The sequence below is a fragment of the Rousettus aegyptiacus genome, unplaced genomic scaffold, assembly GCF_014176215.1.
Source record: "Rousettus aegyptiacus isolate mRouAeg1 unplaced genomic scaffold, mRouAeg1.p scaffold_m13_p_12, whole genome shotgun sequence".
NCBI lineage: Eukaryota > Metazoa > Chordata > Mammalia > Chiroptera > Pteropodidae > Rousettus > Rousettus aegyptiacus.
The window spans coordinates 27,802,460-27,830,300 of record NW_023416287.1 but is presented as its reverse complement, the minus strand read 5'-3'; the positions used below and the strand labels follow the sequence as shown (position 1 = coordinate 27,830,300).

At 39.5% G+C, this 27,841-nt stretch overlaps 1 protein-coding gene across 3 annotated transcripts in view; it reads left to right on the top strand.

Annotated features, from left to right (window-relative positions):
* PAK5 (p21 (RAC1) activated kinase 5) overlaps positions 1 to 27,841 on the top strand; it is a 249,899-nt gene that overhangs the window by 145,873 nt on the left and 76,185 nt on the right. For all 3 annotated transcript variants that reach the window (XM_036229663.1, XM_016135927.2, XM_016143280.2), the window contains one exon: positions 12,919 to 13,133. In XM_036229663.1, the coding sequence (XP_036085556.1) occupies positions 12,919 to 13,133 (215 nt within the window). The remainder of the gene's footprint in view (positions 1 to 12,918; positions 13,134 to 27,841) is intronic.

Genomic DNA, 27,841 nt, shown 5'->3' with positions numbered 1-27,841 from the left:
GCATGTTTATGTAAGAAAATTTAGGCCGTGTGTAAGGAATGGCATAAAGAAACAGAATAAGGTCCAGGTCTGGGATTTCATGATGAGAACAGGTGCGGCAGTTGACTGTTTTGCCTTATTCTGTATGTTTCTTTATTGTTTGAACTGTACACAACCAGCTTATGCTCATGCATTACTTCTACAATTTAGAATAATCTTTTTTTGTGGCATGATAGTTACACAAGGAACTGTGGAGACCATAAGAAGAGATTCTGGGCTTCAAAGTGGCATCCCTAAGGAAGTGGCAATTGATCAGAGACCAGAAGGGAGCCTTAGGGTAAGGACCGAGATGAGAGTGGGGTCTGGGGCAGGAGGAAGAAGTTGGAGTGGGTAGAGGGCCGTTAGGGTAATGGAGGTGACTAAGGACAAGTAAGCCAAGGACAGTAAGGCCTAATGAAGGGGAGAAGGAGCTATGCAGTTAGAGGGCTATGCAAGGGGTGGACCACAGAGCCCTGTGAGTTGTAGTAAGGAGTTTGGTTTTGTTTTTTAAGGTCCATGAGAAATTTTAGAAAAGGCTTAGGAGAGAAAGAGCAGGATGTAATCAGATTTACATTTTAGAAAGATTGGTCTACCTACTGGGCAGAGGGCTACTTGGAAGGGGGCAAGTTTACTTGAAGGGAAACTTAGCTAAAAAGCTTTGTAAAAGCCTAGGAGAAAGATGATGGCATGGATTATGGTAGTGACAGTAGGTATGATAGAATAATACCCCACTACCACCGCCAGACTTCCAAGTTCTAATTCCTGAAACCTGTAAAAATGTGTAGTGACATTGCAAAGGGGAATTAGGGTTGTAGGTAGAATTACAGTTGCTAAAAAACTGACCTTAAAATAAGGAGATTACTAGATGGACCCATTGTAATCACAAGTATCCTTAATAGCAGATGAGCCAAGCAGAAGAGGAGAGTCAGGTGGATCTGTGAGTGAGGAAGAATAGTTAACGAGAGATGCAGTGTTGCTGGCTTTGAATATGGAGGAAGGGTACAAGAGCCAAGGAATGCAGGTGGCCTCTATAAACTGGAAAAGTAAAGGAAATGGATTCTCCCTTAGAGCCTCCATAAAGGGACACAGCTCTGCTGATGCCTTGATTTTCACCCAGTGAGACCCATGTCAGACTTTAGACCTCCAGAATTGTAATATATTGAATTCGTGTTGTCTAAACCTACTACATTCATGGTAATTTGTTACAGCAACAGTAAAAAACTAATAGTGGAAATTCAGAGATGTACAGAGGTGGCGGACCTATGGGGACAGGAATTGATGGTGATAGGATGTGTAGGATGATAGAAAAGGCGAAGTCAAAGTTGAGTTCCAGAACTGGCTTCAGCAATTCGATGCAACATGGTGCTATATTCTAGGACTGAGTTATCTAGAGAAGGAACAGGTAGAACAAGTAGGAAGATTGTGACTTAAGTTTTGGAGATGCTGAGTGTCAAGAGTAGGAAGAATCCAAGAGGAGAGTCAGGTGCATAAATCCAGAGCTTAGGAATGGGGTCTGGGCTGCGTCCCTATATTTGCAATCATTGGCATAAAAAGGAAGTACACTTGTGCTATAGGATAAGACTATGGTGAAATAGCTTTTGACAGTAACATTTAACACATTTTTCTGCAATTTTTTGAGTGCCTAGTCTGTTGATGCTATTCTACAAACCATGCTTTTCTTCTTGCTACTATTTTAACATTATGTTATCACTCCGGACAGTGTAAAAGTGATTAGAATTTATGTTTTCCTCAAAGCATGCAGTTTTTCAGTTCCGGGTGCTGGGTGATAGAAAAATGAGATGAATAAGGTGAAGCCAAGATGGACACTTGAGTTAGATCAGAGTGGTCTTGCAATATTAAAGGTCCAGGCAGCATAGAATGGATGTGATAAATCTAAACACAACCACAGATTCCAGAATCAGGATGGAATCAGAAAGCTTAACTGAGAAGGGACCAGCAGATAGGCGAGAGCCAACCAGCTAGATCAGTAGCAAGTGTTTGAGAGATTCACATAGTAGAGGGCACGTAAGAAGCATGGAGTCGGGTATGAAGGCTGAGTTCAAATCCAAAGGATAGAAAATGGAAGAAGCCAGAGTCAGATCCACAGTAGGAGAAAGGGGCTCCAGCTGTTGAGAAGGCAGATGTCATTGGATCAAGTGAGAAGAGCAGCCACAGAGCACAGATCACAAGCAATACAGGTAGGGACTAGGTGCAAGAATAATGACTCAGCATACTTTGAAGCAGATTTTCTGGAGTGGGAAGTACCTGGTATAACCCAGTGACTGTCCCATAGGTGATGTTTAGGGTACATAAAGAATCCCAGGAAGGGAAAACCATGTCATTTATATCTTTTTGGATGTAATAACATTATTTTTCTTAGAAAACAACTTTAGATCACCTTATGAATGCATCTCAAATTTTTAATATTTTCCTTTGAATCGCAAATATGTGATTCATGTTATATTTTACCTAAAAGCTACATTACTAAAAGTCTGTTGAATCTTTTGTTTGTGATCTGAGGCTACAACAAATGCATATCTGAGCAGTGACATCTCCACACGTGGTTGGTGTGGTTGGTGCCTTCCCCTCTGCAATACAGTTTCTCAAACAGCCATCTTCTACCAATGACAGGCCGGTCATTAAACCTAAATTACCTGAACACAAGTGGTTATATCAGAAATACTTAAATATCCATTACCACATTTACCGAGTTTTTCAAAATAGATCTGAGGCCAAGAAAAGGAAAATATCCTCATGAGGGAGTCTATGAGAAAAGAATCACTCCCGAGATGTATATCAAGGGCACCGTTTTTTAATTCTGTGGTATTATTCTGGCTGGCTGAAAACCTTACCAGTTCAGTAATTACATTGACTCCTCACTGCAAGGGTAAGGCTTACAGCCCTACCCTGAAGTAGTTAGTTGTCAGTACCAAAGGTTAGTCCAATTCCATTTTGATGGTGAGGGGAAATGTGAACAAAAAGATTGTCTAATACATTAGTCCCAGCTCTGCTCATCTTGTCCCTGCCCCACCCCATCTTCAGCATGGCCCCTCTCTGCTATCTACGTCCTTCCACACAGGTCAAAGCTTGTGGAGTACATCAATGTAAGAAATGTACAAACCTGTAGAGAATTTTTTTAAGAGTTCATTTAAGCCAAACTGATGATATATGTCAGGGAGCAAGACCTCAAATACTTTTGAGAATAACTGTTTTGCAGTTTCTTTTATGTGACTGCAATTAAGGAGGGAACATGAGGAAAGTTCCGTGAAAGTGGGAGAAGGCAAGGCCAGGGTGGGATTACAGGTTAACTGGTATTATATGCTCCCTCAGGCTGGTCTGCTTTAGAAGGAGGTCTCTGAAAGGAAGCATTTTCAAAGGTGTGTTAACCTAAATGGACAGGGCTTGCTTAAGGCAAGGTTAATCTTTACTAAAAGAGTCCTATGCCTGGGGTGTGACCACCTACCATGACTTGCCCAGTTAGGGATTTCTGATTGGATCACCCTGTGAGGTTACTTTCCTTAGAATCCCTTTTTCATCCACAAGTTGATCTACTTTATTATTATTATTAAATATACTCAAGATAAAATTCACCATTTTAGCCATTTCTAAGGGTGCAGTTCATTGGCATTAAGTATATTCATATTGTTGTGCAACCATCACCACCATCTTTTCAAACTGAATCTGTACCCGTTAAACAATAAATCTCCATTTTCCTTTCCTCCCAGCCCCTGGCAGTACCATTCTACTTTCTGTATGAATTTTCCTAAGAATGTGACTACTTTAGGTACTTCATATAAGTAGAATTGTACAATATTTGTCCTTTTGTGTCTGGTTATTTCACTTAGCACAAGATCTTTAAGGCTCATTCACGTTATAACATGTGTTCCAAATACCTTTTTAATAATTTTAAATACACTACGATTTGTATCCTGTGAAATTGTATCCTACGGCCCAAACTGTTCAAAACCCCAAATGAGAATGCCAACATTTTGAAAACTACAGATATTTCCCATTAGTATGCCATGTTTCTTTTTCTTTTTTTAAGATTTCACATGTATTTTTTAATTAAAGTTATTGGGGTAACATTGTTTAATAAAATTATATAGGTATCAAGTTTACAATTCAATATGTCATCTGTATATTGCATTGTGTGTTTACTACTCAAAGTCAAATCTCCTTCCCCTTACATTTTTTGACCCCCTTTCTCTTCAATAGATAATTGGAAAAAGAAGTAGTATACCATTTTTCTTACTGATTGTTCCAGTAAAGTCGTGAAAAATAAAATTACTAGGCATACACACACATACACACACACATACATGCATGCATGCATGCATCCAAGGTAGACTTTGAGCAAGTAAGTTGAAAATAGAATTGATAGTCCTGAAACTAACTTTTTGAGTCAAAAATATTTAGGAGAATAAAAAGTGTTGGTGGCAATTTTCTGGGCCATAAGCATTCTTGCAGTCAGGTAGAGTTTTAAAATTTACCTGCAAGGTCACTTCATTTTCTACATAAACAAGAAGGTCCTTATAAATTTTCCCTTACATGCTTGTGATGGATAGTATTCTGTATCACCTTGACTGGGCTAAGGGATGCCCAGAATGCTGGTAAACATTGGTTTTGGTTGTGTCTGTGAGGGTGTTCCTGAAAGAGATTAGCATTTGAATTGGTTAACTGGATAAAAATGACCCTCCCCAATGTGGGTGGGCATCATCCAATTCCTTGAGGGACTGAACAGAACAAAACGACAAAGAGTGAATATGCACTCTCCCTGTTTGAGCTGAAGACATCAGTTTTTTGCCCTCAGACATCGATCCTCCTGGTTCTTGTGTTTTCACATTCAGAACTAGACCTATACCATCAGCCCCTGATTCTCAGGGCTATGGACTTGGGTTTAATTACACCACTAGTTTTCCTTGGCTCTCCAGGTTACAAACAGCAGATCATGGGCCATCCTGGTCAACATAACCACATTATCCAGTTCCTATAGTGATTCTCTCTTTCTCCCTCCCTCCATATCTCTCTCATATATTAATATATATGAATGAATGTGTGTGTATGTATGTATGTATGTATGTATGTATACATACATATATATATATATGTGTGTATATATATATATATATATATATATATATATATATATATCCTGATAGTTACGTTTCATGGGAGAACTCTGACTAATACAATGCTTGTACCATAAGCTGAGGACCTATAAACTAAGACATTCTACAGGAACTAGAAATAGGGGACATTAATTTATGTCTGAACTATCATACATGGTTTCTTTACATGTCTCCATCTGCTCATCCAATTGTAAACATGAAATTCAACTATCAGAGGAGATATTTCTTTCCCAAGCACAAGTTATATCGGTAGATGTGTCTACCACAGAGTTAGGTAGGTTTTGCCAATACTTAAAAACTTTAGCAACTAATGTAGAACAATAGAAACAAGGTTAAAAAGGGTCAAGGATCGGAAGTCTACTCGTGACTTATCTATATGAACTGCCACTTCTCAGGCAAGATGAGAATCTAAATAGGTTGGTACCATTTGGAAGGCCAAGTTTGTCATCTGTTGTATTTCCCAAGGGATAGCAGCTTCTTCAATCACTCCTAAATGGCTGCTCTAGATATAATTTTTAAATGATGGTTGGTAACCTTCTTTTTACTCTGCTACCCACAAAAATCAATCTATTTTTCTGAACCCCAAGGATGGATTTTTAAAGTTTTATTTTAATGTATTCTGATACATTTTAACTTTAACAAGTGCTCGTGTTTTCAATTGATTTAAAAATATCTCAGGACAGAAAAACATGACACATGGTTTACAGAAAAGTATAATAAATCCAGTGGTTCCCTGATCTACTTTACAACTCCAAGTTCTGCTTCTCAGAGACCATCATCACATTTCTTGAGTTTTGATCTTTTTTTCCCCAGTTTTTTTTACATATGGCCAAAAATATATGTATGCAGCTATACTTATTTTAGGCATCTCCATCCTTTTATTTTCTGCTACAGTAGAAAGAACTTAGCTTTATTATGCGATCTACCCACCTGCCCTATTTTCCCAGTATAATTTTTTGGCTATTTTTGGTTATAGCAGTAAATGGTCCTTATATTTTATAATTTTTTGTCATTGCTTACTGATGAACCAAGAACTATAATTATGTTTTCGATCTATTCTAGTTTTTGGTTTACCCAAGTTTCCTGTCATCTTTCTCTTCTTTGTATAATGGCTTCTTTATAATCTTTCTTTTTTAGAGAGCTTACATTTTCCAAGGTGACATGTGTATTTGTTGTTCATCCCCCAATTCCTTGCTGCTTTATGATGTCACACAAGTTTTGGGACCTTCTCCCCCTGCCCAGCAACCTGGAACACAATTACTGGTTTTGCCTAAAATTCACTTTAAGTGAAAGTAATTGCATACTGATAATGGAATGGGACTTTGCAATCAGCTAGTCAAGCAAAGCCTTTAAAAGCCAAGTCTGGAGTTATATAGACTTGAATTTCAATCTGTTTCTGCCACTTATTAACCATGCCACCTTGGGAAATCAAATCATTTCACCTCCCTAAGCTTCATTCCCCACACTTATAAAATAAGAGCAATACCTCCCAGAGCAGTCAGAATATAAGAGAATGGCTGTAGCATGCAGCCTAGACAATCTCTGGGTTTCAGGAAATACTCCTTTCATGTTAGCTAGTATCGTTATTGCTGGTGTTGTTTTCAAAAGACTTCTCACGCTTTCTTATTTAGTTATTCTAAGTGTTCCAGAAGCTAGGGTAATCTGGAGTTACCTCCATTTGGAGAGGAGGACTCTCCATCTCAGACAGGCTGCCAGGGCCATAGGTCATGCCACGTAGCAGGTGGGATTGGGATTCAAGGCAGCGATGCAGGGGAGTGTGTATGAGCCTCTTCTCAGGATGTGGACTGCCTGAGCTTGAATCCCATTTCAGCTTCTTCTTACTTCAGTGAACTTGGGCACCTCTCTTAACCTCTCTAAGCTTCATTTTTCTTATCTTTATAGTAGGAATGAATCTCTGTGAAGAGAATATGTAAATGTTCACATATAAAACAGTGTCTGGTGCACAATCCCTCCTATATAAGTGTAGTTTAAGGGACATTTTCTGGTCTCTAGGAAGATACTATGCCACCACCTCAAATGGACTGCATTGAATAGTCCCAGGTACTTTTCTCCTGCTTCCTCATTCTTCTATGAAACTCTACTCATTATCTCAACTAATAGACCTGAATCGGGAGATGCTGCATCCAGGAGGTTTTAGACTAGGCGTGTGCTTAAAGTAGAACAACCTGCTAAGTAGGGTTGAGAGCTGGGATGTCCCTGAAAGCAGCTTGAGGGCTAAGATGACAATGAAGATGTCAGAGCATGCGTTGGAGTCTGGAGATTTGGATTTCCTTCAGTCTCTTCCAAGACACACCTTCCATGTGACAACATGTGGTGACTGAAGCCCTTGGTCACAGCAATGTTTTCTCTGAGTTTTCCAAGAATTTTTAAAAGCAGGGATTCCGGGGTTTGTTTACTATCTTTCTCTAGGAAAGTCACTATACATTAGCATAATAAAGACTTTGAGAAGTCCCATAAAGAAAATTTATGTAACCAATTGTTTTTCAAACTTATTTGACTAAGGAATCAATCTCCCAATTCTTCTTTCACAGAGCTGGTGTTCCCAAAAACATGCTTTGGTTAGGCTGAGCAAACCAGCAAGGGAATGCTCACAGGTGTGTTTAATAATGAAACAAAGGGATTAGCAAATAGCAGATATTCAGTCTCAAAATGCCGAATCTTAAAACCTGTAGCAAATTTTCTGTACTGGACGATGTCTACCAAATGGTTCTAGAGGTAGAGCTGCTGGAACTCGGGAGGGGGATGAGGTATTCCAGCCCCTGGGTTTACATAGATGCTGAGCAGCAAACGTCTTCTGTGAGAGGGCTTGTCCTGGCTTCCAGCAATATCAACAGTCCTTCACCCTAACCTGCTCAGTGACAGAGTTCTACTCAGCCCCCAAAAAAGGGTCTTACTGGAGATTCATGAGACCCAAGAAACCTCAAGAATCTCATAGTCATCTTCTTAAAGCTCTCCGTTCTCACTAACCTGTGTTTCCAAGGGAGCAGGGTTCTCTAAGAAGGGCAAGGGTTGTGTGTCCAGTAGAGAAGGCAAGTGCAGGGCAACAGGGCATTGCCCAGTGATGAAAAGCATGTGCCTGGGGTCCTGAGTCATCAGCTTTGCCAGTTTTGAACCTGGGCTCTGAGCTTCTAGAGAATAGAGATATGATGATACCTCTTGCTCAGAAATGAGTTAACATAGCAGACCTGAGACTGTGTTGTGTATCTTAGAAAATCCTATTTGTGAGGTTGGCCTATGGCTGGCATCTGGGAACTTGGGTTTTAGGAGAGTTCTTGACATTCCTTGATAAGAATGGCTCACTGTGTAGTTAATAGATGGTCACAGGGATGGTGGAGCACAGTATAGGGAATGCCGTTAGCATTCATATATTGGTTAGGTGGAGGGCCAGGGGAGGGAGGGAACAGCTGGGGGAATCGTTTTACAAACTATATAGATGTCTAACCAATGTACTGTATACTTGATACAAATTAAAATAATAATAACAAAAAGAATGGCTCACTGTGGCTAAACAGTTTATGCGAACAGTACAGCTTATGCTGAAGCCCTGCTTTCCTTCTAGAGGCTGAAATTTTGGCACAGACGAGGCAGAGGATGCCTCCATGACCAGTACTCAATAAAATCCTCAGGCACTGAGTCTCTAATGAGCTTCATGGGAGACAGCATTTCATGTGTCGTCACAGTTCGGTGCTGGATGCATTAATTGTGTCCTGTGTGAGTCCCCTGGGAGCGGACCCCTGGAAGCTGCACCTGGTTTCCTCCAGACTTACCCATGTGCCCTTTCTATTTTCTGATTTTGTTTTGTATCCTTTCACTATAATAAATCACAGCCATGAATATGACTATATTCTATGTCCCGTGAGTTCTCCTAGCAAATCAAACCTGGGAGTGGTCTTGGGGATCCCCAACATAGAGTTATTGTGAGTTTTAAGTTAGTGAATATACATTGAACATTTAACACCATGCCTGGTACAGACTAAGCATAGATAGATCAGGGAGAAGAAACCATCTACCAAGCATGTCTTTACTTCCATACTGTGTGTTCCTCTGCTTCACGTTACTAAAAAGTACCAGAATTGCTTTGTCTTTCCCCTGAGTGTGGGATACCTCGTAGCTATCAGAATAATGACCATCACCAACGGAATATCACTATACACTATGGAGATTCTCTCTCTGCATTTAGTCAAATGTGAACTTTACAAGAACGTTGCTTTTAGGATTTGGAATTTTAAAATTTTTCTTTTATGTTTACTTACTCTAGAACTCTTTAACTCAAACATATTAGAATGTGGAACTGTATTTATTGCCATTTAAGTTAAAGTTGCACAGTATCACAGAATGCAATGTAGGTAGGTTAATTCAGCTGTGGGTTTCCTCTCTACACTGTCTCATTGAAAAATAAGAAGAGTATTAATTCATTGATATTTTCTTTTTTATACTCTCACATGAATGGCATAGCAACCACTGGGAAGCTCACAGTCAGGAAAGGAATAGTAAGATGTTTCTATGCTTGTTCTAAAAATATTTGGCCTAGCATTTTCAGTACTTGTTCAGTTATTAATACATATGAAAGAAGTCTTCTCAATGATTTTTCTAAAATAATTTCTACCTCTTTTTTTAATTGTCATAAATTTTATTAAAATGTCAAGTGGACTCAGCCAATACATGACCAAATTATATTTTCAAATGTATTTTTATTTTCACCAAATAATACTGAGAGGAGGTAGTTAGAGCCACTTATTTATTTGATGTAATTTCCAGGCTCTCAACCAGCCAGAAAGGAGTGTCACAATCCAGACTCCTCTGAGTTAACACAATTGTGTAACAGCAAACTAGTTACCCAGATTGGGCATTTGTTACGTGTGACTTTGAAGCAGCAAAACTAGAAAGAGAAAAGATTGGGTGGGAATGCAACTATACCTTACATCTTCAGATGTAAGCTTTTTCCATGCAACAGTTTGCTCCAAAATAGAATGCCTTAAAGCAACAGCCATCTATTTCTTTCTGATTCTATAGGTCAGCTCAGCTGGGTGGTTCTTCTGCTGGTTTGACTGGGCTTGCCTAGTGGATAGCTGCTCATCAGCTAGACAGCTCTGCTTCCAGGGCTGCGCTGTTGGCTGGGCTGACGGGTGACTAGGCTACATGGTCCATCATCCTTTAGCAAGATAGCCTGGCCTGATTCTCATGCTGGCTACTGGTTCCAAGAGCAGCAAGAGGGAGAGCCCCAATGTGCAAGCACATTTCATGCTTGCATCATGGTTTCAGTTTCCCCATGGGCTACAGAAAATTACATATCTAGGTCTAGAGTCACTGTGGCAGGGGCCCACCCAAGGACATGGGTACCAGGAGGCCTAAAATGGCAGGGGTCATTCCTGTGACAACAGGGATGCTACAGCTGGTTTCTTCACTTCTTTGCACTTGGCTTAGGTGTGCTCAAATGTTTAAAGTTAGTTGACCAATATTTATTAATCTACTATAATAAGGTACTTAATGAATAAAAAATATATACAGTTGTGACTTCCAGGAGAAGCAACACCTCAGGGCATTTTGAGCTTTTATGACCTTTCATTGATTTTTCATTAGCACTTTATGTTAGTTTTCTAAATCAGTCCGAAGTAACGACCAGGATAGATGAGAGAATGGACTTTGATAGAATCTAGAGAGTTAAGGCTATGAAGGATCTGATTGCTGTTGAGAGAATATATATCCAGTGGTGTGATCTGAATATGTTCTTCCAAAATTCATTTGTTGAAATCCTAATTTCCAAAGTGGTGGTATGTGGAAGTGGGTCCTGTGAGAGGTGATTAGCCTATGAGGGTGGAGCTCTAATGAACAGGATTGGTATTCTTATTAAAGACACCTAGGAGAACTCTTTTATTTCTTCCACTATGTGAGGTTACATCATAAAGATGGCATCTAGGAAACGGGTCCTCACCAGACACTGAATCTGCCAGCACCTTAGTGTGGGGTTTCCAGCCTCCAGAATTGAAAGGAATAAATCTCTGGGTGGTTTATAAGCACCCTTTCTCTGGTATTTTGTTATAGCAGCTTAAACAGACTAGACATCCAAGTTGAGGATGCAACAGGAGCTTGAGAAAACTGGAAGGCAACGGGAAGATCCTGCTTGCTAAGTAGGGATAAGTGGTTAAAAGAAGAAAGAGAAATTTTAATGAAGATGAAAAGAAGAGAGAGAAATGGAAGGAGGGAGAGAGCAAGAGAAGTTGTTAAAATATATGGAGCTGGGAGGTGTGAAATGTCAGGGATGCTATTCACTGAATAAAGGTATTGTTCTCAGTGATTTTAGTCTGTCAGCAAATATTTCTTGACCCCTTCTCTATGCCAGGCACTGGCAAACAGTAATAAACCAGCAGGAACTATCTCTTCTGTCATGGATCTTACATTCTAGTAGGGAAAATAGACACCAAGCACACTGTTACACATAATTAATTTACAGCAAGTTGGTAAATGCTGTGAAGAAATTGTACGTGGAGCTGGAGAAAAGTGTATAACCCACCTATTCAGGTCTGAGCGCTGAGATAAGTCTTCCCCAGCAAGGCAACATTACAGCCAAAACATCCTCGTTTAATATGTCCATGACAGTGTTGTCAGGATTTCCCAAATGATCATGATTTTCTTGTTCACAATAAATCAGAGAAGGAAAAGCAATTACTTAGGAACATAGTGAATAGGTGCTGTACCTGGGATTCAAACCCAGGTTATCTTACAGCTGTTCGTAATACTATAAAGCACACAGTGTCTATTTTACATATTTTCTGGAGGTATCCTGGTCACAGGATGTGTTTAAGCTAGGTAAATTACATTATTTCAAACAGGTAAAATACATTGTACAAAGTTTTAAATATATTATACATTGAAAAGTAGGTCTTTCTCCCTGCCTCGTCCCCCTGCCCCCATCTCCCCCAGTTCCCTGCAGGCAACGCCATTCGTTTCTTGTATACTTGTCCAGAGGCATAGTAAATACTTGTAGCACCTATCTGGTGCCAGGTATTTCACAAAGTGTTTTACAAATGTTTACTTGTTTAATTCTATTAATAATTTTACTTGCGAATATAATTATTAACCCCATTTCTCATGTATATACATATTATATTTCTCCACACAAATGTTTTAGATTTTAAATGCACACCAAACTTTCAGATACTTCTCCCTGTGCGCTAGCCAGCTTTTGCTTTGATAATACCACATAACAAACAAGTCCAGAATCTCAGCGGCTAAATTATAAACATTTATTTATTGCTCATGAGTTGGCTGTGGTTTAGCTGTGGCTCAGTTGGGCTTGGCTGCAGACTGGAGATCGGATTTGTGTCTGCTTCATGCAACTCTCCTTCCAGAACCTAGGCTGAAGGAGCATCATCCACCAGAGAGATCTTCATGGCAAGTGACAGGAGCACAAGAAGAAAGGTGGAAATGCAGTGACTCCAGAAAAACCTTCACCATGAGCTGGCACACTGTCTTTCTATCCATAGTCCACTGATTAGAGCAGGTCATATGGCCAAGTCCAAAATCAAAGGGGCAGGGAACTACACTTCATACGGCAGGTGCAAAGAGAGGACAAAAATTCTGAATGAAGTTATCTCATCTACCCGCCCTGAAAATCCAATTTGCATCTTTTTCAAAAGCTGATATATAGAGGAATAACTGAAAACATGTAACTGAATGAATTAATGATTTTCCTGTGGCCTTCTGCTGGCAAGATATAAACAGCTGCCTCTTTTCTGTTTGCATTTCCCAGATTTCTGCATCATGTTTGGAAAGAAAAAGAAAAAGATTGAGATATCTGGCCCATCCAACTTTGAACACAGGGTTCATACTGGGTTTGACCCGCAAGAACAGAAATTTACCGGCCTGCCCCAGCAGTGGCACAGCCTGTTAGCAGACACTGCCAACAGGCCGAAGCCCATGGTGGACCCTTCGTGCATCACACCCATCCAGCTGGCTCCCATGAAGGTATGGTGAGGATTCTGTCTTTAAGTTGGCTTAAAAAGCGTGTTCTCATTTGATGAAGTGTATCATCTTTATGGGCAAGCTATAAAATGTCTATGCCATGTATTTGTTTTTAAATATCCACAGATGGGCCACAGTTATTCTTTAATGATTATAATGTTCACCACTTACTGTAAATTGCATGGAAAGGAACCTCAGTTTTTAGATGTGATATCTTTTTTAAATCAGACATATAAAATGCAATCACAAAGCAGGAAATTTTTATTTCACTTTAGATGATGTTTACTAGTTTTTATGCTGAATAATATTATCCATACCTTCTGGTAAATATTAATAATATCTTTTGATTAAACATTACATTAGACAAGCATTTGTTGTTTTGCAGTTGCCCCCAGAATGTTTACACTTTTCTTTTATATAAAATTAGTATTAACATTTTAATAATAAATGATTTTTATACATAAACATCTCAATACACATATACATGTTATATACATAATCATATATATATTTATATAAGTATGCATACATGTGTATTCAGATTTGTCTTCATAGTCTAAGAGACAGCTATTTCAAATAAATCATTTGAATCCTAGAAAAGGATATGATTACCTTAAACATATGGCTAATAGATATTTGTCAGGAAACGTTCATGGCATTAATTGCACTAAAGCAGAAATCAGACCCAGTAAATTTCAGATACGTTAAGTTACTACAAAGAGAAACCAGCCATTTCAGGTGTCTTCTACTCTGCAGAATAAGAATTCCATAGACCATCAAGTAACTGCCCCCAAACTCCCTATGGTAAACATTATTGAAGCCTTATCATCAAATTATCCAATAGATCAGATCTCATCTATATTTCTTATTAGTAGATATCTGAGCTCCACGAATAACTTAGGCCGTGTTAACATAAATATTGACTATATTGTATTTAAATGACAGGCAAAACAAAAGTGGATGCATTTTATTTATTTATTTTTTTTATTATGGTGACATTGGTTAACGAAATCCAGTAAGTTTCAAGTGTACCATTCAAGAGTAAGTCATATATTTTGCATTTTATGTTCACCTCCCATAGTTAGATTTCTTTCTGTCACTGCATATTTGACCCCTTTTACCCCATCTACCTCTTGGATGAATTTTTTAAAGGATGCAGAGATGGAGCATAGCTGATAAATTATGGGAAATGTTTATAAGATATCATCTCAGCTGACTAAATTAGAATTGCAATTCCATCATTCATGCATAGTCTTTCTGTTCTGGTATTGAACTTGTGGATCTGTTCTGCCTAAAGATCAGTATGGAGTCTTCTAATCCTGCATCTTGTGAATTTGATTTTCTGATAGGAATTTTAAACTTTTCAGGCCAGCTAAAATGTAAAATACTTAAAGATGGATATTTGAGTAGATAAATTTTCTTAGAGACAAAAGGAACCTCCCATTTTCAACAGGTATTGATTGATATTTAATAGAAACTGGCCAATTAACCAACTCTACTGGTTAATATTAGGTAATTTCCTATTATTGAACATAATTTTCTCCCTAAGAGAAGGCTAATGCTCAATTAATGACCAAATGATAGGGAGGGCCACATCTAAAAAGAAGTTGGGATTGGAAAGAATTTCTTTTTGGGTTTCATTATTTTTCTCATGTCCCAAGTTTTTATAAAACCCAGAAAATAGAACATGCAGTGTGCCCAGAAAAGTCATCTGCTGTTGATCATCATGGTAAAGGGGAAAATGCCCAGATGAAATGAGGACTTATTTTCTCACCCTTGAGTGCAATTATTATTTGATGAGACACCCTACAGTCTAACTAAAGGCCCAGAACACACACTGTCTCTTAGAAAGTATATTTGTTATTGTGTAGGGACAGAGTATCATTTTACCATGGTTTTCATTTGTCACATCATAGCAGGTCCTGGCCATCAGTGAAGGAAGAAGCTCCCATCTCAGTGATAATCCCTTATGCTCAGTAGACATAGGACTTAAGAGGACCTTCTAGCTCATTTTTTCATCACCTGGTTGGGCTGGTTCAATATCCTCTCTGACAGAATTTATCATCCACGCCAAGAGTCGCAGCAAAGGCTTCCTAAGTGCTGAGCTCCTGAGCCCCATGATTCTGTTACTCTCTGGCTTCCTATCCCTGACGCCAAATGTGTGAGCATCCAGTCTGCAGGAAATGAAAATATTTGTTCCAGACATTTAAATGCCAACTGGGGGATGACTGGAAAATACATCTCAAGGATAGATCCAGCCCTGGATTTCTGCACATGAGACCTCGGGCATAGTATTGTCTGTGAGGAAAAAAACAAAATTTTTTTAAACAAGTAAGAAATGACAAAACAATAGATCAGCTAGGCCGAATTTTCCCCAGAAAGAGTGGAGTTAATCAAATGCTTTTAACTGAAGGACACCCAAGAAATCTGTACCTCGTTCTCTCACCAAACTCGTTTAGATTGATTCTCTCTCTTCAAGTCCTGTGAGTGCAGGTAGCGCTGTTGGCAGCTCTTGGACAATGTTGCTGTAGTCCGAAAGAATCCTACGGACTCTGCCAGCCTCTTAGAAAAATGAAAGTTTCAAGGGGCCAAAATATACCATGCAGTTGGGATGATCCCACTGTTTGGAAATGCCTTCTCTGGAGAAATCTTATAAATCACTTGAAACTGACATAATATAAACCATGCAGTATATATCTCAGAAGTCAGAACAGTCCATGAAATAAGAAGCTATTAATGAATTGACAGAAAGGGGGGAATAGATAGAGTTATGCCATTTTAAAGCCATTTTGGCGAAGTTATTTAAGTAGAACCAACAATTTTAATTTGGTCAAGTTGCCTTTTGAAGGAGACAAAGTAAGAAGAGATTATGCCATAAAAGTGGTAAATGAAAGAAAGGGACAGTGCCTTTTGTCATGGCAAAGTGCCAGTTCTTCAGTCTTTGTCGGTGAGCTTCAGGCAGGCTGGTTCTAAATGGAAAGTCACCGTTGCAACCAACACTCTCTTCTCTGATTGATTAGGATTTCAACTGTTTCTTTTCAGAACCTTCATGTTATGCTTACCAGGACATACCTCTTCTAAGTAGACTGATTTGGATCAGTGTTTCTTGAACTACAGTCCATCAGAATCACCTGGAGGACTTGATAAAACACAGATTGCTGGACCTGTCCCTGGAGTTTCTCATTCAGTAGGACTGTGATGGGGCCCAAGAATTTGCATTTCTAATAAGTTTACAGGTTCGATGCTTCTTCTGGTCCAGGGACCACACTTTTAGAATCTTGATTTAGGTAATTATAAAGAAATTTATCACATAATGTGTAATCAGTGCAAGTTTACACTGGCCAAGATTTCCAAATTTCAGAAATTTAATCAGAAGCAACAGGTCAACTTGGACTTTTATCAAAAGTGAAAGTTCATGTATCCAAGCCAATGTCATGTAGGCAAACTGAGATAACACAAACACTCAAAGGTGGGGGGAGGAGCCCTTTACAACATTTGGCAAATATCTTTGAAAAACTCATTTTTATATCTCATGTCTTTTCGTCCACAAGGGCATATAAGCAATATTGCCAAAATTCCTGCTAAATTAGATGTGTTTATATAAAATGGCAGGCTGAATGGTCACATCTGTTCTTGCTTGATGGTTCTCAGACTTGGACCTTCAGTAGAATCTCCTGGGGGATGTGTTATAACCCTGATTCCTAACCCTCCCACCAACACGCACGCATGCACGCACGCACGCACACCCACCCAGAGACTCTGATTCAGTAGGTCTGGGGTGGGCCTGATTATTTGCGGGTCTAACGAGCTCACAGATGATGCCAACGCTGCTGATGGGGGTGGGGGATGGGGTGAGGGACATACTTTGTTTAACTGTTTGTTCTATGTTCTGGATGGGACTGAAGCTAGAACATAATGGTCACCTTTTGTAACTGCCTAGTAGTCATTTGAAAATGTTTAAAAAGTAGTCAGTATAATATTTAAAAGCCTTTGTAGCTTCTACCTAAAGTGGGCAAATAGAGTATCTTAATATTTCCGTCAGATTTTTCATTTCACACAGAACTACAGAAATAATATTAAATACTATTATTTTGCATATTTAAATTTTATTAAATGATGTTAAATTTTATTAAAAGTATTTTCTAAATTGCTTTTTAATTTAACATTGTTTTGAGATAAAGTCAGATCGATATGTAGAAAATTAGTTTATTAAAAAATTAACATTTTTATAGTTTTTGCAGTTCTCTACCAAGGGATATTGCCAAGTATTTGCTATTACAGTTAATATTGTCATGGACATCTTTGTTCATGTCCCCTTGAGTACACACTGAGAAGTTTTCTTACAATTCTTCTCAAAGTGTGGTCCAGAGCCCTGGAAGTTCCTCTGACTCTTTCAGGGAGTCTGCAAGATCAAAGATATTTTCATAATAACACTAAGGCACTGATTGCCTTTTTCACTCTCATTCTCTCCGTCTCACCAGTACAGAGGGGTTTCCCAGAAGCTGCATGACCTGTGTTGCCATCGTCGGTCTCATGCCTAATGGATTGTGTGCTCTGTATTGTTATGTTTTAAACATTTCTCAGTTTAAATTTCAAATACTTACGTATTGCTAGATAGAACATAAACCAAAGTATTTTGGGGTCCTCAATAATTATAAGAGGTTTTTTTAGACCCAGAATTTTGAGAACCATTATCTTAGGCTTACTTACATCAAATTCAATTATCTGTGGCTTCTACAACTTGCTCATCATATACTGCCCATGGTTTAGGGGGGGGGTTTTGTTTTTTGTTTGTTTGTTTTCTCTAGTTGGCTGATAGTATTCTAGTCCAGTAGTCCCCAACCTTTTTGGTACCAGGGATCAGTGCTCCCATGAGAACCTAATGCCTGATGATCTGAGGCGGAGCCTAGGAGGTGATGCTAGCACTGGGGAGAGGCTGCAAATGCAGATGAAGCGTTGATTGCCTCCCCCACCTCCCTACTCCTTGCCGCTCACCTCCTGCTGTGCAGCCTAGTCCCTAAGGAGCCACAGACTGGTACTGCAACGCAGGGTTGTGTCTTACAACTTGGAAGCCTCACTCTGACCTTCAGCTGGGCTGAGTAGCTTCTCTCCTTTTATTTTCATCTTGATGTTTTCCACTCGAGTCCTTCCGAAGCTCATGGATTCCTCAGTTTTCTTAGCCACATAAATCCATGTGGTTTCGCCTCTTCCTTCTTTTAGATCTACTAAAATATAATGTTAGTCTAGAAACTCTTACAACATGAAATTCAATGCCCTGATGTCACCCAGCTGGACCCTTAGAAATGGAAAGAGGTTTTGAACCCAGGCAGCCTGAACCAGAAACTGTGGTCTTAACCACTTACTCCATAGGTGGCGAACACACAGTGCCATCAACAGATGATGTATTATTGAATTGTACACTTGAAACCTATATAATTTTTTAAGCAATATCACCCTAATACATTTAATAGAAAAATAAAAAATAAAATGAAATTAGCTCTAAGTAAAATAATAATAATAATGGAAAGAGGAGGCCCCAGGAGTCAGCACTGTTATCCAGATCCATGATCTGCCAATTCACAAACTGTGTGGCTTTAGATAAGTTGCCTGTCAACTTTCTTGAACAGAAGTTTCCTTAGCTGTAAAATGAGGGATGAGGGCACTGATTTTTTTTTTTTTTTTTTTTGCAAGCTTATTTGGCCAGATCTTCATTGTCCAAGGAGCTTTAGTGTATGGAGAATACATTCTATTTTTGTGTAGCTTAATAATGTGATAAAATTAAAGCTCTGTTAAGCAATTTTTTAGAAAAATACCAATGTCCACTATTAAATTAATTTCATCAATCAAATTGTATTATACATTCCAATATTAATCAAATCTCCCAAATATTTCAAGAAAATCATAGGTTCAATATATCAAGTTTTCTTGGCTGCTTCAACCATAAATAACTTTAAAAAGAGTAAATGCATGCAAACAAACAAAAAGGGTAAAGACGCATAAAATATAATGATTATAAAAGGTGTTATTATACCAACACTCAACTTGTTATAAAAATATTGATAGTGTGGTTTTGAATAATTTCTTTATTATTTTACTATGTATTTTATAATTCCTCAAGTTGTACTGCAATACTCATTTTTAATTGCTAGGGTTACAGTAGTCTTTTTAGACCTAACAGATAAAAGAATACTATCTCCAACAAGCTGATAGCTGCTGAATAAGTCTCAACATTGGTTTATGTTGTCATGGTTGAGAATGATGGTAGAGGTGTTACTGTTGCTGTATTTTCTCAGAGTTTACTTTCTCCTGTGTACCTAGGGTTGCTCATACTTGTTTGTTAACTCAGAGCCAATTCTGAGATCTGTATCTTTATTGCCACAGTAGCAATAACTGTGATGAAGAAAATAAAATATCATAATAATATAAAGTAGGTGAGGGTGTGGAGAAGCTACTTAGAGTCCTTGAGGAGAGTTCTTCTATGAAGGTGACAAGGGAGCCAGGAGAAGCCCCAGGAGGTGGGAGGAAGTTCATGGGCAGAATGAAGAATTAGTACAAAGATTCTGTGACCTGAGCAAGTTTGAGTTGTTTAAAGGACAAACAGATGGCTCTTGAAACTGGAGAAGAGTGGGCCAGAGATACGGTCAGACAGTGAGAGACCGGATGATGTGGGGATGTTTTTAAGCCTTGGTCAGGAGTTTGCTGTTGGTAAATCTCCGTGTATGAAGGACATAGGTCTCAGATCAAGAAGTTGTAGTATTACAAAATGAATTGATCTATTTAATGGTCAGATCCAATTTAAAGTATGCCAACCAGTTTTGCCATGTAATCTAACAGATTTTAGGGATGTAACAGATAAGTGGGCATGAGTAGTTGAGATGCAGGGACAACTTCTGGCTGTACGATTGTCAAAAGACATTTAAGAAAAATACAAAAACCATATAGAAAAAATAATGTGTGTTGTAAGTATTGTTAATTTTTTTTTAAAAAAAGGAAAAGGTAATTATAAAATGAAACTCGTTGGGCAGATAACCTATATTTTAAAACATCTTGTTAAAGACACCACTTAAAAAGACTTATAGCAGTGTCTGTCAAATTGAATGGAACCCAGGCTCTCGCAGGGAGGACAAGTTGTTAATCCTTTGCTAAAGTTATCTCTAATATTTGTGCACTTGGAAAATCAGTGAGGAAAACAGACATGGACTCTCACAATTCTCCCTGTGCCTACTACTTTCTATAAACCTTCCTTTTATTTTCAGCATGCCTTGTCAACCTTCCCATTGCCACGGAGACTATGGAAGAAAAACATTACACTGGCCCTAAATGCTCTCACTTGCCTAAATTCAGGAGATTTGGGCAGGGTACTTTTTATTCCAAAGGAATGGAAAAGCCAAAATGAAAGCCAGGTTTATTATATATCTTCATTTCTGTGATCCAGCCATATCTGGAAACTTCTGAAAAGCAGCTCCCTCTTCTCTTCCTCCCCCACTCCCCTGCCCTTATCTCTTTTCTTCCTCTTACATACTACATATACACACCACACACACACACACACACACACACACACACCACACACACACACACACACACCTGAAAGTTAAAAAAAAAAAAACTGCCATTGACCACTTAAAAGTACCATCTTCTTTTACTGCAGTGTCTTACTTAAGCTACCTTATCATTTCCTTTCAAAGTCTGAGCAGCCTTACCTCAGATGAGCTAGTTGTTAACTCTAAAAACAAAGGCTTATGTTTCCAGGATAGAGGGGCTCATCACAGGAAAGCTATCATTGCAGTTGCTCATCTCTTCTTCCATTTTGATGAGCGCCAAGTGTTAACCACACACCTTCTCCAGGATGGTTGGCTGGCTCCTCCCAGCACCTAGTGTGACAGTCCATCCTATAAACACACATGTTTGGATCCCATACCTGTCACTCACTAGTACAAGTACTAGTATAACAATGAGTGTGGGGTAGTTTGGAATTTAGAAGGTGGATCCCAGGTTCCCAATTAAAATTACACCACTAAGACCTCATTAATGAACAATCTGTCACTCCCTCTCAAGAGTTTAGTTCAGTATCTGTAGTGACCCACAAGACCAAGGTAAATACAAATAGAATGTACCAATTTAAAGCAATTATCAGTAACAGGTTATATTGGAACGTAGTTTATGACTGGTGGTTAGATCTGTTTCTGAAGGCCTGGCCAGCATTCCTACAGTGCCTGTCCTTTCCTGCTGTAACTCTGGGGAGGAGATACAACAGATCCCACACAGTGACAGAATACAGGCAGGGCTAATGTGAGCGCCTTGTTTTAACCATTTTACCCCAATTCTATTCCCAGAACAGATGCTAGTGTGAGGCAAAGTGGGCATCAAATCTAAGTAATCTGCAGATTTTGTTGAAATGTCTCTCAAAACAGGCCCGACCAAAATCTACAATATTATTATCAGACTTTGTGTAGTGTTTTATAGGGTACATAATCTTTAGTATTCATTATTTTATGGCATTCTCATAACAACCATTTAATAGTTTTGACCCAGTTATGTAGATGAGGGAACCTTGACTGATTTGTTCAAACTCACCCAATTTCTAAGTTGAGCCCAGCTCTAATATCAGAGACCCAGCTGCATTCAGTTTCCCTAGACACTATCTTTCCTCCTCCTGTGCCCTTCTTCTCTAAAGGGTTAGTGATTACTTTGTGTGCCCCCCACCTCCGCAGTACCACAGGAAAAAGAAAATAATTCCGAGGAGAGACCTCATACTGGAGTAGCAGACAGGTGAGTGGAGTGGTAGTTCTTTTGAGCAGAAGTTTTCTAGTTTGTTTCAAGTAGTACAAGAAAGATTGATAGGCCTAGAGAAGTTTGGGGGTGGGGCGGGAACATAATCAGAGATGGCGGTGATCAGTCATGGCCCTGATCAGGCATGGCCTGTGTTACATAAATGCCTCACATATACCATCTGTGGTAGACTGAATTATTTAACTCAGTTTTTCATTCCTCTTGCCACACCCTCGTGGAAGGCTAAGTACTTCCCCACCCTTTGTATTTGGAATTGGCCATGTGACTTGCTCTTGCCAATGGAATATTGTGAGTAAAGGCTTGAAATGTACAGCCGAGATTTCCCATAGTGCCTTTGTCGTCACCATAAGAATACACCTTGGATAGCTCAGTGATTCCAGAAGAGTGAGTGGCATAGGGAGCAGAACCACCCCAGGCCACCTGCATTCTTTCAGCTTGAAGCAGTCACTCCAGCCCCAGGTCTATTGTATGACAATGAGTGTGGGGTAGTTTGTTATGCAGCATTATTGAACAACTGACTGATAAACTATCTTACTCAGCCCTTTTCAAGTGAGTGGTATTTACTTCATCTTTTAGGTATAGGTATACCTCATTTTATCGCATTTGAAAGAGGTATTTTTTACAAATTGAAGGCAAGACCCTCCACTAGCAAAAAAAAATTGCAACTTGCTTTATTGTGATACTTATTATCGTGTTCTGGAAACAAACGTGCAAAATCTCTGAGATATGCCTGTAATAGAAAGCAAGACTTAGCAAGGTTAAAGAAGTTGCTGAAGGTCCCACAACTACTACCTGGAAGAAGCCCAGGATTCAAACCCCAAACCTATCCGACTTGAAATTCGTGCTTGTAACAATCACACAACCCTGCCTCCTGATGAATAGGGTGTGTTTAGATATGAAAAAATGTTGCATGGATAAATGATGTTAAGTCAAAAAAAAAAAAATGTCACTCCCTTTTAAGCTAGTCCGGCCTTTTCATCTAATACATGATAGAACTGAGACCCAGGTAGGTAAAGTGATTTTTCCCAATGTCGCAGAGGAAGTTACTGTCAGATGTCAGATTTTGTTTCTGTGTATAGGGATGCTTCTGATTCAAGCATTTAGAAAGCCTAGAGTTAGCCTGTGAGGTAGCACTCACTTGAGAATCTGACAGGGATATCATTTAAGTGCCTACCTCCCTACAATTTCTTATCACTACTGCCACATAACTTCATTTTCTAGTTGTAGAGTACTAAAATCCCTTTACATAGTCTTTTATTCGGCATGTAATCCACACAGTTCTCTCAAGTGAATTAGGCAGAATATTTAAATAGGAAATGTCAGTGAAAGTGTGCACCAAGAAGCAAATGAGTAAATGTTCAAAAGTATTCTGCTCACTCTTTCACCGGGAAGCCTTTCTCCTCCCAGGGCTGATCATATTTGGTCAAACAGCAAACCCTCAGGTCACAAGCTTCTCTCCAGACTTCTGTTCGTGTCCTATTGAGTGGCCTCCTCTGAACTCCTGACAGCTGAACTTGTCAAATGAGGATGGTTGTGCTTTGATAACTGGAAAATTCTATATAAAGGGAGAAGATATTCTCAGGAATGCCTTATTTGCCCCAATTCTTCTCTCTTGGCAGGGGTGACCTAACTGAAAATAATCCTTCTAAATCAAAAGAAAAGGAATGCGGTTCTCTGTGACTCCCACACATGCTTGGAACTTGAAAGATTTAATTTTATCTTTCACTGAACATCTTAAAGGAATTGGAGCACCAAGATGGCAACTGTAGCCTTTCGGGGGGGGGCACTGTCAAGTCCTGTAGTTTTTATTGTGTTGTCATATAATATTAAATATAAGCATTATTTAGTTGACTCTATTTAAACTAGTAAGAAAGCAGTTCATCAATACTTTGATCGTTCCCAAGCAACACATCACTATCCAATGGGCTGCATGCTACTGCTATTACCTGTAAGGTTAAAATTTCAATGAAAAAAGCTGTGCCCAAGACGGCACCAGTCTAAGAGTTTGCTATTATCACACAATCCACCTCCTATTGACAATATTTGTATTAGTTTCCTATATTTGCACAACACATTACCACAAACATAATGACCTAAAAGAACGCACATTTATTATCTCACAGTTTCCGTGAGTCTGGGGTCTAGGCATGGCTTACCTGGGCCCTCTGCCCAAGGGTTCACGAGTCGGCTGTCAGCTGGTCTTCACTGCCATCTGGAGGCTTGACTGGGAAAGAATGCACTTTCAAGCTGGTTTAGGTTGTTAGCAGGATTTATTTCCTTGCTGCGGAACTCATGGCAGTTTGCTTCTTCAAGACCAGCAGGAGAGGGAGAGCTAATCTCCTTGGAGCCTTATGTATTTATGATAACAGAATCACAAAGTGATATCCCAGCACTGATGCCGTATCACGTAAAACATAACCACAGAGTGACATCCCATCGCCTTTGCCATGTTCTGTTGGTTAGAAGCAAGCCACCAAGTCCTGCCCTCACTCACGAGAGGGTATTACACAAAGGCATGACCACCAGGAGGTGGGAATCATTGGGGGTAGGGGGTGTCACCCTAGAGCCTGTCTACTCTGGTCCCCATTGTCTCTCCTACTTGCAAGATGCATTCCCTCCAGCCCGAGGTTCCCTGAGTCTCATTCAATTACAGTATCATCTCTAAGTTAAATCGGGGTCAGGTGTGGATAAAGAGCTTTGTTGTAATCTCTTAATCACAGCTGCTGGGGCACAGTTTCTCTCCAGCTGTGGAGCTGTGAAACTAAGGAGACAGAGTTCTTGGCCCTGCCCTTCTTTCTCATGAAAAGTAGCCTGTGTTTGCAGCTGAGTAGTTCACCAGCTAACAGTGTTTCTCTTTAAACAATTTCTTAATAACTTTGTAGACCTTATGTGGATTTCACAGTGGTTCACTCCATTAGGCAAAAGTTATATCCACAGATTTTTTTTTTAATTTATTTATTTAGTTTCAGGTATACAGTACATTGATTAGACATCTAACGATTTCCCCAATTGCTCCCTCCCTCCCCTGGTCCTCCACCTAGCCACCCTATTAATGCTAACTGTATTCCCTATGCCATGCTCCCCATCCCCGTGCCCAACTATCAACTACTAATTTGTACTTCTTTAACCCTTCACCCCATTCTCCCAGTCCCTCAACCCCCTTCCCCTCTGTCCATCACCAAATTGTCCACTCTATTTTAAAGGTAAACTCTTCTGTTTTTTGTCCTTCTGCTAAGATGTTTTGAGGGATATTCCCTTAAGCTTCCTAGAGATTCTCTGGTTTGATTGGAAAGATCTGTGGGGCACACTCTTAAATTCTTAAAAAGGCCCTTTTTGTGATTGCATATTTTGACCTTTGGTCTTTTTGAGCTTTTAACCACCGTACTATCACACCCTCAGCTTTTTCTCTAGAACATGCTTTCCTGAGAGGCCATCTCTTTGCCATCTGGAGAAGCTCAGAATTTTTTGAGTTATGAGATTCTGGTCCCTTTTTTTAAAGTTCTTTCTTCAGTTAATCTCTTTCCTCTTGCATTTTATTGCAGGCAGAAAGAAACCAGGCAGCACCTTACACACTTTTCTTGCCAATAGTCTTAGATGTGTCACTAAGTTTATCACTCCAGCTTCTGCTTTCCTCGTAACTCCAGAGGACGGTTTTGCCAAATGTTCTGCCACTACATAGCAAGGACCCCCTTCTTCCAGTTTCCAAAAACATGTTCCTTGTTTGCTTCTGTTCCCTCTCTGTTAGCATCCTCTAAGTCCAGATTTCTGCCAAGTGTCCGTTCCTGGCAATTTTGACTTTCTCTCCCATATTCCTCAAAATTTTTCCAGCCTCTACTCATTTTCTCGTTACAAAACTCCTGTGTCGCTATGGATTGAATTGGGTCCTTCCAAAATCCATATATGAAAGCCCTAACCCTCAGTGTGACTGCATTTAGAGATGGGCCTCTCAGGGGGAGAGTAAGGTTAAACAAGCTCATAAGGGTGGGGTATCCTTATAAGAAGAAGAGGGAGAGACACCAGGGATGTATGTACAGGCACAGAGAAAATACCATGTTGAGGACATAGCAAGAAGGCAGTCATCTTGAAGCCAAGGAGAAAAGCCTTAAAAACAACACTGTCAATGCCTTGATCTTGGACTTCGAGTCTCCAGACCGTGAGAAATAAATTTGTTTTTTAAGCCCCCAAGTCCACAGTACTTGGTTATGGCAACACTCGCAAACTAATATACATGTTTTGGGGTATTTGTTACAGCAGCACCCCACTTCCAGGCACCAAAATCTGTATTAGTTTTCTATTACTGTGTAACAAGTTACCATAAATTTAACAGATTAAAACAACACACATTTATCAATATTCTCACAGTTTTCAAAGGTCGGGTGTTGGGCACAGTGTAGCTAGATCCTCTGCTTAGGCTCTCACAAGGCCAGGATCAAGGTGTCAGCTGGGTTGCCTTCCCATCCTGGGGATCAGCGGGGGAAGAATCTGCTTCACATCTCATTTAGGTTGTTGGCAGAATTCCTTTCCTTGTGGCTTTGAGGAAATAGAATACTGAGACCAAGAAGGAAGGGAAGTTAGGAAAGGGTGTGTTAATGAACTGATAACTGCTGGGGATGCCTTGAGGGACTTTGTAGAACACACCCCAAAATTGTCCCAGTATAGTAGCAGGGGCATCTGTCTACCAACTCCAGTCCCTCAGTGGTTGCAAGTTGCTCCCGGGAGTTAATCCCCTGGCAAAATCCAGCCTGCCCGATACTTGGCAAAGTATCCCCAATAACTAGAAGACACCTTCAGGTGAAGAGAATCAGGAAACCTTCCCCATGGCGGGAAATGCCTGCAGGTGACCTCCAAGGTGGGCTGAGAGGATACAAGCACAGCATCAATGGCAACTGCTATCAGTGTAGCATCAGCTTTCATTTCTTCATCTAATATTGATTGTGAACCTACTATGTTCTGGGTAATGATGCTCTAGAGAAAAACGATATTTGGTCCTCATCTCCAAAGGGTACACAATCTAGTGTGTGGAAGGGATAGATTTCTAAAAATAAACAAAATGTAATACATGTTACAATAGAATAGACAACGCGATAGTATTTATAAACACTTGGTTGAGGAAGCGTGGAGAATGGAATGCCTGTACTTCCTAGAAAATTTAGGAAAGGTATAATTTTGGATTTTGAAAGAGTAGTCTTATATTCATGCCTAATGAAAGGATACCCCTAGACAAGAAAATAACTACAAAGAGGGGAGTGACAGAATTTTTTGCTTAAGAGCCTTCTGGAGCCAGACTATCTGAGATAAATCCAAAATCTTGGTTCTGCTTATGCCAGATATTTAACCTTGTGCAAGTTACTCAACCTCTGTGTGCTTCAGTTTCCTCATCTATTAAAAGTGGATATAGTAGTACTACTTCGTAGGGCTGCTGTGAAGACTAAACAATCTAATACATTTAGAATATTAGTGGTCAATAAATTTAAAAAAAAATGGAACAAACCTAATTATCACAAGTAAAAAGTATAATAAAATTGCTTTGTTTATGGGGAAAACTGTTTTGGGTTTGTTTTCTCTCACAGTCAATAAAACAAAGATATGTATATGTCTCCATTTTATAGATAACTCTCTAAGTTATACAAAATGTGAGTTCTCAGAGTTGGATCTCTGAGAAATGCACAGACCAGCAAAATACCCTAGATCTCTTTTACTCAAGGGTGCTTTCAAGTGTGAATTTCCTCAGGGCAAGTTTCCAATGATCTTTCACCACAGACCTGCAGGATGCTGCAGGCCATTCTTTCTATCCTGAAGCAGGAGCCAGAGAAATGACTGTCCATGTAACAGCATCTGTGACATTGGCAGGCCACACCTCTTCTCCTTGTTATCTTTGCCAGCTGCCAGCTGTTAGGCTGAGTAGCCCCAGGGGCTGG